Raw genomic sequence first — 17,242 nt, forward strand, 5'->3', positions numbered from 1 at the left:
TAGTCAATACTAAAACAGCATCTTCCAGGGCACTTAGGTATTTCTGGTACTGGAGCATAGTAATTCAGTGTTACATCTAAAGTACGATGGAGATTCTCTTCCTTCAGACAAATTACATTCCTTCTTTTTCTCTTAGCTTTACTAAAGGTAATGATCCAGAAATAATATGAGAATATTTGTATGAGTATTTAATATAGAAAGTATGTTATTAGTTAATTAACCCAAATGTAAGAAGTAGATTTAATGAATTTGTAGCCAATAAGGGCTTGACCATGGGATGGGTTCAGCAACCTGACCTTTACTCAGCAAAGCATTTGAATATATATTCATCACTGTAAGAAGAGACATTGCATCACTTAGTACAACTAAGCTTGTGTTGAATTGCTTGACTGGCAGCGATATAAGCCTATTTTAGTTGAAGTGGGGTGTTGCACCAGTATGCTTAAAATCACACACACATGAAAAAGACAACATTACATAGTGCAAAGTTAGGTATCAGAAGGTAAGGTCTGCCAAAAGTAGAGGTAATGCACCCTTAATTGAGTCTTCCCATGTATTTGCATTGTCAAAATAAATCAGATCTGACATTGGGTCCTCAAGAGGAAGTCTTAATTTCTGTAGACTGTGTGTTACCATAGAAAGAAGAACATTTGTTCTTTTTTTTTAAAGTACTTTACTTCAAAAACTCAGTCTTACACATGAAATCCTGAAAAATAAATGGCATTCTGATCATGGATTTAAATAAAAATCAAAAGTCAGCAATAAAATACCAAAAGTATTTCTAAGTGATGTAGGGGTCTAGCTAGCACTTAAATAGTAAATTACATACTTACAGTTAGACAATGTTACTTAGTCACCTGTCTGCCATTTTAGGTACTTACAGGTAATCTTGAGGTCCCTTCATTAGCAGAAGCTCTTGTCAGGAGTTCGGAGGGTTTAGATTTTGGATACATGATGTCTACAGTAGCAGTTAGGCATCACACAGGTGCCTGAAGCCTTTTGATGCTTCTGCTAGTTGGCAGTATGGTTTAAACAAACACATAAAATACATAAAAGAATCAACATCTGGTAGTTACTAAAGAGTTTACTCTCCAGTTGTCCTTGGGGGGAGCTAAGATGAACCAATACCGTACAGGACCGGACTGTGAACCCCAGAGGAATGCATGCAGCCTTTCTAGGAAACCACCCGCTTTTCTTTCATTTGGACTTGCAGAAGGCCTTCCCTCCTCTGAACGCAGGAAATCACGTTCCCCTCTTATTTTTCCTTCCAGACAACAGCCTCAAATTCCAATCACCACGGGAACGGGGGTTGTCTATCCTGGTGCTATTACCATGGCGACTACCACGCCATCACCTCAGATGACATCAGATTGCTCGAGCACCTCTGCCAGCCCTGAGCCCAGCATCCCCGTCATTCAGAGTACTTATGGTATGAAGACGGACAGCGGAAGCCTTGCTGGAAATGAAATGATAAATGGAGAGGATGAAATAGAAATGTACGAGGACTATGAGGATGATCCCAAATCAGACTATAGTAGTGAAAATGAAGCCCATGAGGCAGTCAGTGCCAACTGAGGAGTGTTCACAGAATTAAAGTACTCGACTCATTTGGGTTTTTTGGGGTTTTTTTTGAACAAAAGTTCTTAAAGAGCCTGCATGCATGTGTGGCTCCTACAGTTACATCAGCAGAATGGTCTTAAATGTTTCTTAATGTGTGAGACAGATTGTTTCCCTAATTTTTCATGAACTTGGGTTTTTTGTTTTTGTTTTTTTTTTTAATTTAGATGAAGACATATATTAAATATCAGACATCAGGACTTGAAAACTTATATGAATCAATAGCTGTCTTACAAGTCTTACCTTTTGTCTTTTTCCTTTTGGATGCTGATAAAGGTTTAAGTTACTGTTTTAGATGGGGGTTATACATTCTCACTCAGGTATGCTGTGCCAGCCTACAGGTTGTGAATGTGTTTTTATTCTGGATTGTTTTAGAAAACAAAAACTGCAGATTTCATATTGTGAAACAGAACAAGTCCGCAAGTGTGCACATGTGTGCATCATAGCTCGTCTTTAAAAAATAGTCTCTGAATTCCATTTTTTTCCATATGTGTAGCTGAACTTCTGATGTGCCAAACTTTTCATAACTTTTGAATCTTAACATTTAAAAAAAAGTCTTAAAGGAGACACTGTAAAGTCTTAGACAATCCTTTGGCATCTTAAAAAAATTATATATAAAACTAATTTTTTCCAGAATATGGTAAAGTACTCAGGAATCTGGAGACAGGATATTCTTAAGTAGTGAACATGGTTGCCATAGTGCATGTGCCCAATTGCTTTTGCCTCTTGATGTGCCATTAGTGTGAAATTTTAAGTAAGCACAAAAGAGCGATCACCAGCTATGGACAGGCCTGTCTTAGCAGTGTGAGGCCACCTCTGATTACATTCTCTACCCCTTCGCTTTTAACCCTTGCATTCAGTCTTAACACAGTTTCTCTTAAATAATTTATTCATTCCAGAATGTCAAGGGTCCAAATACTTAATATTTATTTTTAAAAGTACTGTTGGTGGCATTACACTTACAATTCCTTATTGATATTTTAAAGAGCCCCTTCTTTCTCCTCCCCTAAATTACACAGGTATATGAAAATAAAAGTGCACCTGCTACTAAAATGAACATGACATTTATGAGTGAGAAATTCAGTAGTTCCTGTAACACTGTATGTTCAAGGAGCACTTGGAAATACTCTGCTATATGTAATGCAAAATAAAGTGAGTACTTTTATATGTACATACAGTACAAATATTCCTAAAAGATTGTGTTTATAGTTATAAACCTCTATACTTAGACAGACAGCAAAAGGGAGATGTAAAATGCAAACTGCATGTAGAGTCCACCATGATGAATTTTTAGGGCCTGTTGAATCCTGCAGTGAATCATGGCTCTGTACATCATGTTCCTGTTGTCACCTGAAGGAACTGTTTGCTACCTTAAGTATTTATGCAGTGATTTATATGTGAGACTCCTAGTGGGGGAGGGAAGGCCACACAAATATCTGACTTGCAAAGCTGGGAAAATGGTGCATCAAAAATATTTATTGAATATTAGTCATGTGGGAATGTGAGCCAGATCTTGATAAATGCTTGTCAAGTGCTTTGGAATCTTACATCTTTGGATGTAAGGTGCTATAGAAACTAAAATTTGTATTTGTATTACTACTAGAAACAATGCAATCGCTAGAGAAAATTCTGGGAAATATGCAAGAGAGAGACATTCAAAGATTGCGAATTTATTAAATTTCAGAGACAGAGAAGAAATTGCCTTTACTTTTTTCCCACACACTCCACTCCTGTTCACAAATACATCACTGTATATATATGCAGATCCAGTGGGCCTGATGAATACATGTGCTGAAGCTCCTCGACTCCCTCAGCTTTTATTTTGAATTGGATATGTTCAGCACATTGGTGATAAATTCAGATTCGGGCTGAGAGGTATGAGTGGGCCTAGAGCAGCTCCTCTTGACGTCTGTGGGAACCTTCCCACAGAGCTGAACGGGCTTTGTTTAGGGCCCAGACAATGAAAGAAGTATAGTGTTAATGCTGGCTGTCCTCGTGCTATCATCTTAGCTTGCAGAAATTCATGTAAGGTGCAATGACAAGATGCTGTATCAGGAGCAGTCATTTTCCTCATAGCCCCACTAATACCTATTTGAGCAGAGATAGCCATTGTTGCCACTGTAGGAATGACATTTAAATGTGCGAGAACCCCCAAGACAAAGAACATTGTTCAATTTACAGGACAATTTATAAAGATAATGGCATAGAAACACAATGGTCAAATTTCTCTGACCGTTTCGTAATTTGGAACAAAATGCTATATTTTTAATATTTATTTAAATGTATTCTGAGTCCATGTCTAATAAGCAATAAACTGGTCTAGCCAAGACTTTAAAGGCATATACTGTGTCGTTAGCTGGTGAGCGCCCTCTTTAAGCTGGCTAAGGTACTGATAGAAAGTGGTTTTTGTTCTTATAATCGCTTGGGAATTTGAACTGTTTTTTAATACATTCAGCTCGGATTGGGGGGAGGATACCATTAGTTCCTAAAAAAATGACTATTTATTAATGTCCTACATAATTCTGCAGTTAGAAGTATCTCTCTCTCCCCCCATGTCACTTTCTCTCTTGCTCTTTTTTTCTGGTTTTGTTGCATAGGTAGAATGCTGTATTGCTAGCATTGTATTTTATGTAATTATTTTTTTGCACAAAGGCAAACATTTAGATTAGTTGGTTAATTTTTTTTAATTTTATGACCATGCCAAAATAATATTCTGCAGGCTTGTGGAGAACAAAGGACTGTTCTTTAGGACTGAAACTTGATTTTGCTTGTAGTACAAAAAAACACACACTCACAGATGTTGTTTCGTAAGTGTTATAAGCACTGGATATAAATGGTATTTTTTATCACTTCTGACTAATGTGAAACTGTTGTACGAAAACTACATGAACAAAAGTCATCTGTTTCGACTCGTGTGGGCCTGCCTCACAGTTGCCGGATTTGAGTCATTTTTATGTCTTGTTATTTCATTTATTTATGCAAAATACATGTATGTATGAACACTTTGTTTTAGCTCCAGCCCTGCCTCAATGCTGATCCTCTATATGTTAAAGCCACCTTCTTGAAAATGACTGGCTGTTCAGGAATCGCCAGCTGGTAAAAATTGCATTTATTGGCTGGGGGAGTGGGAGGAACATATTTGAATCTGAATTGTGCATATGAGCATTTTACTCTATTTATTAGCCGACATTGGCTCTAAAATGTCAGTAGAAATCAAGGAAGGACAATCATAAGGATAAAACTCAACATTTTTACTTTATTAATCGGAGCTCAAAACAAAGTTTTTGATGAATTTACCATCTCATTTTAGAATTTTTTTAAATTGTGTAAATATAACATAGGAAATAGAATTTTATTTTTTGTTCATGGATACTTAGTGAAGTATAAGTTATGTATTTACTTTTGTTCTATATCAGTGTATGTTGGTCCATATTAAATGCTGACAAGTCACTGTACCTCATGTAGATGCTGAATTTACATCCGCAGTGTGAGCGCAGTATTGTGGACCTGTAGCTGGGACAGCAAGATGCCTCACTTGTGCTCTCACTGATTTTTAATAGCATATTCCACAAACACAGAATACTTTCTTCTTTTTTAGAAAGTTGATACATTAAACATACCAAACTTCTGATATATTTGATAGGAAACACAGTTAGTCTTCTGAATCCAAGTAAAACTGATGAGAGAGATATTTTAGTTCTTAACAAGAATGGTGTTTGGAAGTCAAAAGCATATCCCTGGAAAGATTATCATGACTATCATGCAAGATGGCTCTTGCAATGCAGTCAAGACTTAATAATATCAAACCTTTATTTTCTACATTCGTTAAATCACATTATTGTCATATTAGGGAAATTGTTCCCACAATACACACTTGTGGAATTGCTTCTTAAGCATTGTGTTTGAGCCCCCCTTAATAACTCTGACTGAAAAAAATAACAACTCCATTCAGGTAATGCACAAATATAGTAATACTATTTTCTCTGTGAACAGACAGTTTATTTAATTAACAGATACAATATATTTTCTTTTTGGAAAATTATAAAATACTTATTTTCAAGAGAACACTCCCGAAACAGTCTGATACCAGCTAGAATAGTTCACTTCATATTTCATAAAAGTGGAAGATAAAAGTCTTAATGGAAACAGAACTGCTTTCCAGGGTTCAGGTTTACGTGGAGAAATTACTCTGACAAAGTGGCCCAATTCCGGTCTGCCTGTGTGTTTGAGCATCACCATTTAGCTTGTGAAACCGCCTGCTGAGAATACATGGGATCACAACGTGCTCCTAAATCAGTGTACTCAGGTGCAGCATGAGGCAGGGGGAGGGCAAAAGATGGGATTGCTCTGGGATGGAAATGCAAAACAAACAGCAGCATTAGTCACAATAAATAAGATACCCTGTGCAAAGTGTACGGCAATCAGCTGTGGGCAGTTCCTACTTTGAGTACCAACACAATCACCTCCCAATGCAATCTAAAACATAGTCCTCTCTCTGGGTTGGCTTTCTGGTTTTATTTTTTGGTCATATCAAAGGCATGGCATTTCAAAATCATTTCCTAGCAAAACATACTACAAGATTAACACCCCCATCCTCCCCCAGCAAAACACTTACCTACCTGCTTAATGTTAAGCATTTTAGTACTTCCACGGCGGTCATGAGGACCAGTAAAGCATTGGTGTTAAGCGGGGCAAACTTTGCTGAGCTAGGGCCACAGTGCGAACAACTGCACTGGAGATGCAGCCAGCAGAATGTATGATAGAGTTCTTCATGTTTTTATGAGAAGTTGATGAATGGGCTTGGGCCCTTGGTGTTTTGCATGCTTTTTTTTAAGATTCAAGTTGGCACTTAAGCATGTTCATTTAAAAGAATAATACTATATGACCTCATTTGATCTTTTACAAAAAACACTTACTCCTTTTCCTTTAAAAAAAAGTTCCCCCAAACCTTTTTTTTATATAACCCATTAATATCTGTGATTTTTCTCAGATCAAACTACGTTTTTGATATAATGCCTGTAATGTCCTGCTACAGAAGGAAAAAAAAATGTATATGCAAATATATTTAATTTTAATCCATTGCCCTTTTTTAACTACCAGATTCATTGGAAATGGTGACAAGTATTTTGAGATTTCACACGCTGCGTAAAAAGGGGGTGGGGTGGGGTGAACTGGGCTAAAGGAAAACTTATCAAATTGGTATTTATGGCAATATGAAAGCTATAAAGCAACTTAGTGACATGGCTTGCTTTGTAATTTCCGCTTTCTAAAAACCACAAGTGAGGTCCTTGGTGCTCTTGGAGTATGGGGAATGTGCAAATATTTAACTGTTTGTATGCTGCACATTGCAGACCTGCTAGTGTGCATTCTCCGTTTGTCTTCCTTTGTCATTTGTGTTTTGCTTTCTAGAAAGCAACGTTTTTTTCTTGTACCCTTCTTCAGCTTGTAGCAAACTAGAATGCTTAGCATTTATGTTCATTCATTATTGTATTTCCCATGTAAAAATTTTTTTATTACATTAAGACAAGCTTATAAGCTGTTACTACATAACTTATCTTACTGTAACTCTTATTTCCTGACATTGTAATTTGTTTGTGATGTATATTGTGAGATTGTACTCTATGTTAATTTAATCAGCACAATTCACTGACATGCTGGACTGACATGCTAGCTGCTGTTTCAAATTGTAAAGTTTGTGTAGAGCTGTTGGGACAACTGAGACTCTCTTGTCAAGGTACTATGCTTTGATTCCTATAGCAACACTGTGGGTGCAGCTCTTAACGGCGAGGGCTGCTCGTTGGACACCCACTGGCTAACTTAATGGGCAGGTTTTCTTTGTAGAAATTCTATATACAATGCAGGTACCTACCTGGGCCCATGGCCGGTAATTATCTGGGCGTTTAGAGGAAAAACTAGTGTCTATTGCTGCTTTGAATATGTTTTAAAGTCTGAAAATGTAAATAGTTTATCAAAAAAACCTTGTACAGTCCAGTGTAAAGTTTTTAAATGAACTTAAAGGTTGCCATCACATCTCACACTCTCCTCTTGATACAGTAAAAAAAAAGAAAGAAAAAAGTTTGCTAAGGATACTGATTTAAAAAAAAAATCTGTTCTCAATTTAAAAAAGAGAATAGTTATTCTTAGCTCTGCTTCATTGCATAAACAGACTTCTTGGATTTTGTTGTGCAGTATTGACGTGAGGTAAATTAAATATTAAATAATCTTTCAGTGGTACTTTTAAGAGTCTTCTCCTCCTCTGCCTCAGTTATTAATGGAAAAGACAAAATTGAAAGACACTGTCCATATACAGTATGTTCTGGTGTACGTTGGCACCTTACCTACATGTTTCGGGTGGGGGGGATTTTTTTTTTTTTTTTTTTTTTGCACAAGGTGCTTTCCTGATATGTTAAACATGTCATCCTTGGGTGATACAGTATATGCCATGATAGGGGTTTAGACCCCTCAGGGGAGTGTCTATAAGACTGCCTATTTATGCTCATTTACCTCAAGACTGTCCTCTCTACCCTTAATCTATTCACCATCACTCCATCTTTTGTACTGCTGTTGACACTTACAAATTAAAGATAAATTTTGTTTTATGAGATGTGTGTGTGACTTCTTCTATCCATCCCTTATTATTCCTTTGAAGTTAGCGTTAAAGATTGACCATGATGAGTTGATGGACAGGAAAATGCAACTAGCCTGTTCAGCTGGCCTCCTTTAAATTTAGCGACTGAATCTCCCAGCTCTTAGGTTTTCCCCATGCCTTTCCATGCTACAAAGGCATTTATCAGCCTCTGAAATCCATTAACACCATATGCTGTAAAAGACATGCATGATAACGCACCTAATTTGATAATATGCACTGGGTACCATCAATTTTGTAAGCAGGAAGTGCTGTTGGTAGCAATATAATCTCAGAAGGATTTTTATTGAGTAGAAATGAGACAAAATGGTTCTCATGTTTCTTCTTTCTTTGCCTTCCCCTTTTCCGCTGCATATAACATTAAACAAACTAACCAAAGTTGACAACAAAAAAACCCTATAGTTGCCATATTGCCATGTCTGTAAACTGCTGCCATTTGTGTATTATGATTGGCTTTTGACTTAGTAATTAGTTATGGTTCTCATAGGAAAAGAATAAATTACATTGAAGTGTACTGTACTATAATGTAACAGAACATTTTGATTGTGCATTACATCAGATTTCAGCCTAGTTTCAGTTATTGCACAAACCACCCTGAAACATCTGAGTAGGAAAGAATCCTTACTTCCCTGGAGAGAGCATCATACATGAAATTATTAAAAATGATATACTGCATTAAGAATCTATGTGATGAAATACTTTAGGGTCAAAAGTGGATGTAATGAACTTGCTGACCAACGTGTTATAATGGATAAATACATAAATATTGACTTGTGCAATTTAAGCTTTGGTTTCTGGTAAGGAATCAACTAGTTACTCAGTCAAACTGCAACACTAAAGTGGTCTTGAGGAGAAGGCAGCAATAAAACCGTGTTTCTGCTACTGGATCTACAACAGTTCGACAAAATGTGGCAATGGCCGTACCGTAAGTGTGAAAAACAGAATTAGGCACTAGATCACAGTCAGTCCAGCTTAAGCTGCTATGGTCAAAGGCACCTGGAGATGAAGCATCATGTAATTGGGCCTGAATTTTACTTTCATATGATATATCTGAAATGGGATCCAATGTTCTGCTGCTGTATTTTCATATTGCTCCACTTAAGTCAACTTATGCCATCCACATTTTAGCTTTTTCTCTGTTGTTTCCCCCCCCCCCCCCCCTTAGCACATGATTTGTCTCCTTTTCTTGCTGGAATCTGCAGCTGTGAATAATAATCAGTAATCTGGGAAACACTGATGGTGTCAGTGGGGTTGTTACATAGGTACAATGAAGCAAGCTGAGGAACGGCATACAAAAAGTCGCTGCTTCCTGCAGCAGTAAGAGACAAAATGTTTATTTGACACCTCTAGATGTCAATCTAAAAAAATACGCACAAATTACCATGCAGGACAGGGTGCTGTCTCTACACATACAACAATCTTCTGCAGAAGGTAGTGTGTTGCTCCTGGTGCCGAGAGGAGTAGCATGCCCTGGACAGATGTGTGGCTGTGCGCAGGCACCATCTGGTTTCCTTCCCTGGAGGACAGCACCTCCGACCAACTGGCTTGTTGTGCTGGCTTCCCTGTGCTGGCCTTGTTCTCACCCTAAATGGCCATCTCAGCCTTCAGAAATTTTACTAATAGTACAGTGTATGCATCAGGTCACTGCAAGGGAAAGATAGCACAGTGCTGGATGACTAGTAAATAAGCCTCTTAGCCTCCTAAGTTACCATTGTTATTCCAGTCATCAGAGGAAAGATCTACTGCATTGGAAGCCAAGCCACTTCTCACTTCACCAAGGAGTGACAGAGCACAACCAAGATGAGAACTGAGGTTCTCCTGCTGCTCGAGTCCACTCGACTTCCCTCAGATGCATCTGTCCCTCTGGCCAAGCACTGAAATGCAGCCTCAGATCACAAACTCTGCTCATCAGCTGCAGTGGCAGGTTCCCTGGGAGCCCTGAGGACTCACTGCAGTTCGGGGTTTTCAGGATTGTAAGGTTCAGCACCATGGTCTGTCTCCCCACTAGTTACTTGCACTGGGATTTTCCTGTGGCAATTAATTGCTACCACAGTAGCCCAACAGCAGCAGCTCGCACCGGATGGGAGGGGGGCGGGGAGGAAGGGGAGAAAAATAGTAGTTGATTTATTTCTTTAATATATGGTTTACAATAGAAAATACGAGCTCCAGGTTGTGTCTCTGAGCAGTTAATGACCAGCTGGCTTAAGGGCCTTCAAATACTGCCATTGGTCATTAACTGCCAGGAAGTATCCTTCCTGTCATCTATTATTGCTTAATTGTATCAAGACCCACTACAGTGGAGGACTGTTAAATCTGCGGATTAATTGGAATCTGACCCTCAGTAGTTCTAATAATATCAAGGCCATTGCAGGTTAGCATTTGGGTTCTTGACATGACAGTCCATAACAAATTTCTTCAGAGCTGTTCTGCTTTATATTAATGCCTGTTGGATGATTGACACAGTAAAACATAATTGCCTTGTAGAAATCACTGTGGTCAGTTGTATTAAGAACTACTTGGGGACATTTTAATTTACTTTGACACCACAGACTTTAAAAGCTTCTACACTTGTATTAAAACCTTCTTAAAGGTCTGGTTGCTGTTGTAACTCATCAGCAAAGGATCACTCGGTAAGAAAAAAGGTAATTATTAGATCTTTAACTAACTCTCCTCAAATAATCAAATTACAGAAGAAATGCATATTGATTATTTGGGTATTTTTTGCCACTCTTATGGTTAATTAGCTACTAGCAGGCTGGGTGAAGAAACCAAATAATCCTTTTAAATTAGGTTTCAAAAATGGGATGTAAGGTCAAAACTTGTAAACGTGAAGTACAAAACCCCCTGACTCCAGCATTACTTCCACAACATCCAGCTTTAATTTTATGAATGAGGTACCTCACACTTCAGACACATGACTAAGCTCCTTTTTAAGTCAGGGCACACAGGGTTATATTTGGAAATCAGGAAATATATATATCTTGTGCTATGATCCACAGGTATGGAGCAGGACCCTGGCCTGCAAGACACTACAATCAGCAAGTGGAAAGGTATCTCTGCCACCAAGACCCCATGATGGCTAATAATGTCTTTATAGCTACTGTATGTTCACAACTAATTAGTCAAAAATAACCTACAAAATTGAAAACACAGTGACTGTCCTAAGGGATTAGATTACTAGTCCATCTAGCCCGGCAGTTTTATGCTCAACAGTGGCAATAGGAGATAGTAGCCAACGAGAGCATCTGAGCCTGGCCAACATCTATGGCTCATTCTCACATTCCTCAGCATTTACAATCATTGTGTTGGGCTGTTAATGGGTACGGTCTTTTACTAATCAGGAACACGGTGTGGTATTTTGGTTGATGAAGTGATTGGGGGCAAATTAGCAACTAAGTTTGCAGCCTGATCTTTCAATGAAGGGCCTTGATAAGGAGTTTTGCAATAGCCCCATTTATTCTGATTAATGGAAGAAAATCAGAGAATCAAAGCAGTCAGTCTATGTACAACTGAATTGCCAAGTCCATCATATGATCTAAAATATTTAGGATGCTAAACTTCTCCCATTTTTTGCAGGATATGGTTAAAACTTAACAGACTTAATTCAGAAAATCTGGAGATCATCGATTTTAATGATCAAATTACTCAATCACAATGAAATATCTTTTATTCAAACATCAGGAAATCCACACTTGGTACAAGACTTACTTAATTCCACTAGAATAGCTGCAGCTGCTGGAAAACCAAAGGGTAAGTGCTGGAGAGGGAAAAAGAAATCCCCTGAAACCCACCCCCCCACCCACCCAGAAAGAAATGCAAGTCTTTTGCCACATGTTGAGAGATCATGCAGGAAAAAGGGCTTTTGGAAAAACCTTTAGGTACAAAGTACCTATTTTGAGGAGTGTGACTGTAGAAACTAGCAAGCTCTTCTAGTTTTGACAAGTACAATATGGGTGGAAAGAAAAAAGTGGGGGATAGTTGCTGTACATGATTTTACTCATATAGCTTCTCCTCTGGATAGAGACTGCAAATCCCCCTAACACTGCTTTGTTTTTATATAACTCCAGGAAGGAGTTTATATAACTACAGGAGGAAAGCACTAGATATCCTAGCGGCTTTAGGTTATTTTAAGGAAAAAAGGGCTTATTTCAAGAAAAATGAGTAAGTATGGATATTTACATTATGCTATTTCACTGAGCTGCAGTAATCTGCACTAAAAATGGCATGGCTTCAGTTCTCCCATGCATGCATGTATGCATTATAAAAGATTAATGGCTCTTTTATCATACGATAAATTGTTTAATGATAATTTTCTGTATTTGCAATTTATCAGTTATTTAAGGTGGACGTCTAAAATTGCAAAATTATGAGCAGATTAATATAATTATTAGAAATCATCAGCTCCTACCAGCTCCTCCCAGCCCTTCCTGCGGTCAGTGGGGAGACTGTTACAGTGGGCAGCCAGACTGCAAAGTTCAGCCAGCTTGCGACGTCCGTCACTCGTTACTACCCAAGGTAGGAAGTTTCTTTCTGAGATGCCGTCCAGCGCCTCACAAATTCCTAATCATGGCACTTCTCGGCTGTCACAGCTAAATGCTCTGGAGCTTTTTGGAGCGCATCAGAGGACGACGTGGCAAGCACCTGCCCGGGCGTCGCTGAGCAGCGGCCGCCTCGCAGCCTGCGCCTTGACTCCTTGTCTCCTCCCGTGCCAAAGCAGCGCTCACAGACCCACCCGCGGCCCGGCGGGGCAACGCTCACAGCCGGCAGAGCCAAGCCGCGCGCGCCCCGGGCCGCCCCCGCGGGCGACCGTTGGTAGCGGCCGTCCAACGGCCCGGCGCGCGCCCTTGGCGCCGAACCGCTAGTAACGGCCGCCGGCCGGCCCCGCGCGCACAGCGCGGCTGAGGGCAGCGGCTGCGGGCGTCCCCCGCCATCGATCCTGCCGGGTAAGGGCTGCCGCCCCTCCGGACCTGCAGCTCCCGTACGGGACCCCCGCCCGCGGCTCTTCCCTCTGGGCGTCCTTGCCGCACCCCGTCCTCCTGCAGGGCAGCGACGGCAGGGGAAGGGCGAGCAAATACACCCCTCCGTCCCCTCCCCGCTTCTGGCACCCTCCCAGCATCTCCAGTCCTCCTCGAACGGGTTGAGCGCCGGGCTTGTTTTGATCTGAGGGGAAGCAGGTAGCGGTTAAAGCATTTACTCCATAGCATCCACTATGGGTGCTGGCACTGGGCGGCTGGAGCTGTGGGCAGCCTCCTGGGAGAGGCTGGGACGATTTGTGTCACTGGGAAGGGGTGCGAGGAGTACGGATCAAGTGTTGTGACTCTCATGGTGCTGCTGGAAGCAGAAGTGCCTTTGGAAAGACCTCAGCAAGGGTATAGGAAAGATTAGTTTTTCCTCCTTGTGTAATTCCGTAGTCACAAGGTATGAACAGTCAGAAAAAAAAATGATGCCTCAGCTTAAAACTTTAAATTTTGACGCAACCTCCATTTTTCCTACGACAGCCTTTGCTTCTGAGGAATTTGTTTTAAATGTATCTGCCCACCTTTAATGGGACCCAGAGGCTGTTGATGATGCAGTCTGAGCAGAATAGCTGTGTGTCCTGCCCTTAAGGCTCCACCACACAAGTGATTCCTACTGGACTGTGAGCTGATGCAAAGGGCCAGATGGGCTAAGTGCCTGCAGCTGGCATGAATTTCTGATCTCATGGGACAAACCTGGCCTGGGTGAAGAGAGGTCAGAGCTACCTGAGAATGTGAGGGCTGATAATTTGTACTGTTCTTTCTGTCTTCCTCACGGTAGAAGAAGCAAAAGGTAGAGTTTGGAGCATCTTCTTATGTTTTCTTCATAGTGTTCTCTGAAGTTTAATGGAAAGAAAACAAAAGGGAAAGGAGAGCTCTAATGTATCTGAGCAACCTTGGTAGGCACCCTACCAAGCAGGGTGTTTGGAAAGTGCTAAGGCTGTGATGAAGAATGTAGAAGAGCTCACTAGCACTGTCTTTTGATAATTTGTATGATGAGAACAAGAGTGGTTACAAAGATACATTGTTTGGTCAACGCTTCATGGTATAAAGGACAGTGAATGATTTTAAATTATCTGGTTATTCTTTTTTTTTCAGATTACAGGTTGTTTGTTTGAAGTTCTGAGTACGTCCTGCTCCCACTCGTGTCACAGGAAGCGAAGTTGGTTCAGCGCTTGGCAGTAAGTGCACATTATTTTTCCAGATGCAATCTTAGGATTCATATTAGATGTTATATGCCTCAGGCAATGATTCATAAGGCTACCTTCCTTGATTTAATCCCTCCCTAAAAATCCTTAGACTGATCATGCTTAAAGACAGTACACACTTCTTCTACAATGTTTTGATTTTTATACTGCGAGGAGTTTGTGATTGAATTGCAAACAAAATAGATTAGACCATATGCAGTCTTAAGATGCCTGCAAGAATCGCAGGTTGTGAAGGACTTCAAATTGGTTCAGTTATTTATTCATTTTTAAGGGGACGAAATAGTGGATTTCCACAACAATAAGACCGTGCATGGAAATAGTCTGCATTCCCTTATTCCCCAAACTTCAAAGACAATGAAGTTCTGAAATGAACCTAAAGCACTCTGAAATAATGAGAAGAAAAATCATGTTCTTTTTCTCTTTTGAAAATGTTATTCCCATGTGAGGGATAAAAGTAAGCATTAAATAGCTTACATAGAGAAATACAAAATTTGCTACATTTTCTTAAAGCTTTGTGCAAAACATGCATCAACTATATTTGGAATCTTATAGTGATCACTAAAGCATCATAAAATTTTGAAATTTTCTGTCTTGGTATTTCGTTATCTTCTCTCACACACTTGCTTTTAATGTCTGAACACTTAAAATTCAGGCATCATAGATCATGCTTTCCGTCTCCTCATTTACCTCCGACAGCTTAACCTGCAAATTATTGCAAGGATTGCACCTATAAGTAAAACAGGATCAGACCTTAATTTGATCTGCTATTTATCCGTTGTGTTAATTGTAGCCACAGGATTGTATTAAGAAAGTCAAAAAGTACCACTTGTAACTACGGAGTGGCTCTCACCTTTTAAATGAAAAAACACTCATTTTCTAGAAAAAATAGAAAAAAAGTGGTTATGAGCTAAATGAAGAAGGCAGAAGGGCTTCTGCTTTTCCATTTTTAATGTAATTAATGTAATTTTGGCACCCAAAATGTAGCTATCTGGGTGCAACCCTGTTCCTAGCTTTTACTGCTGTTGGTGGGAACAGATGCGTAATTTCTCACACTTTTGTTTGTTTGTTTTTTTTTAAACTGCAAATGGGGTTCTTGTTAGGCTAATAGATGTTGGGATTTTTACCTCATGTTAATCAGGAATTTCATCTGCTTGTATTTCTGAATGATGCAGTCGTCTTATGCTTGCTTTTTTTCCTCCCAATGCAAGAAAGAAGACAATACAAATGTCTGAAAAACAAAATAAAGAAATTGCTAAGAGAAATTCTAGTCCTACAACAGCTACCACAGTGGTAAATTGCTGGTGCCCCAGAAGGCTTTGTCTGAGGGGTCTGTGTTATGTCTCACAGTGCCCACTGAAAATAAGGCACCAAGCTTGAGAATGGTAAATTAAAAGGAAAAATCCCACCTTAAATGTCTTTCAGGGCAGACTTAGAAATAGAGGTATTTAAATTGCACTGAAAAGCCATAGGTTTAGAAGTACCTAATTCTCTTAGGCCCCTTTGAAAATCCTAGCCTTAAGATGCCTGATGTTTTTGGAAAATGAACAATAAACACTTTCAGTTCTCAACTTTTGGGAGTGGCTTTCCTTAGCTTGCAAAGTTTCTCCTTCCTTTCACACAGCACAAAACTGCTGCATACTGAGGTCTAGGGCTGCTTGATGACTTCAGAGAGTCACCTTAAGCCTGATACTTTCTATATTGCAAAAGCAAAAAATGCTGGTAAATAATTAGTCTATCAATAATGAATTGATGCCGCACACTACAATGAAATGTGACAGAATATCAGAAATGGGAACTTGTTCTCACTTTCTTCTTTTTCATAAAATGTCATTTTTGTCTGTGATTCCTTTTATATTTTCTTTAAAGATAAACATGCTAGCTAATCAGTGTATAATGTAACTGCTGGAGATGTATTAGAATGAGAACTATTGCTGCTTCTGCCTTCCCACCCCATGAAACATTGGTTTAGCAGGACTCCCCCTCACATTACAGCAAAGGTGGGAATTCTTAAGGGGTTTTTTAATTATTCTTGCCTGTCTTCCAGTCCTACATTTTCAATATGAAAAATCTGATTGGAAAGTTCTGGATGATGAGTGAACAAGCTACGTGCACCACTAGTGGCTTGGGCGTGCCTTGGACCTTGACTTCACCAAAGCCAGCTGCCATAGTAATTCCAAAGCAAGACATGTGTAAAGCAAGGCCCAAGTACCTGCACAGTTCTCAAACAATGAAGAATGGCAAGGCTTGCATCAGCATTGATTGCAAGCAGCACAGTCCTTGACTTTATCTTGCTGTTACTGGGGTTTGCTTCTTAGTAGTGGGATGGCACTAGTATGTGAAAGTACAGGTGGGTTCAAGCTGTCCTTGCCCTGTTATATTGACAGAGAGCTTTTCGGGAAGAAGAAAACCCCCTCAATCTGTCTGTGTGCTGCCCAGGTGGATGTGAGTGAGGAAGAAGACACCTGGGGAACTGAGATGTTGCCACAGGTGTCTCAAATCTCTGTTTAGCGAAGAACCCCCCTCCTTGGAAGACTCCACTGATCCACATCAGGGTCTCATACACACAAACATGTTAAGAAGGTATTACACCTGTTTTCTATAAAAGAGGTAGAGAGGGAGCTCGCTTTTTGCTCTTGTGGAAGGAGGGCATACATCTGCAAAGCTAGAAGGCTTTACTACAAGCACTCACGAAACCTTGCCTTGCTGTTTCTGAAAGCTGCGGCGTCCTAGGTGAGCTCTCTGTCCTGAGTTTGTTC

The 17,242-nt window shown here is 39.8% G+C and overlaps 1 protein-coding gene across 15 annotated transcripts in view; it reads left to right on the plus strand.

Annotated features, from left to right (window-relative positions):
• SOX6 (SRY-box transcription factor 6) overlaps positions 1-5,543 on the plus strand; it is a 375,857-nt gene extending 370,314 nt beyond the window's left edge. For all 15 annotated transcript variants that reach the window (XM_075162744.1, XM_075162748.1, XM_075162750.1 and 12 more), the window contains one exon: positions 1,272-5,543. In XM_075162744.1, coding sequence (XP_075018845.1) covers positions 1,272-1,575 — 304 coding nt within the window. In that variant the 3' untranslated portion in view covers positions 1,576-5,543. The remainder of the gene's footprint in view (positions 1-1,271) is intronic.
• The last annotated feature ends 11,699 nt before the right edge of the window (positions 5,544-17,242 follow it).

Source organism: Calonectris borealis, chromosome 14 (genome assembly GCF_964195595.1).
Source record: "Calonectris borealis chromosome 14, bCalBor7.hap1.2, whole genome shotgun sequence".
NCBI classification, from domain to species: Eukaryota; Metazoa; Chordata; class Aves; order Procellariiformes; family Procellariidae; genus Calonectris; species Calonectris borealis.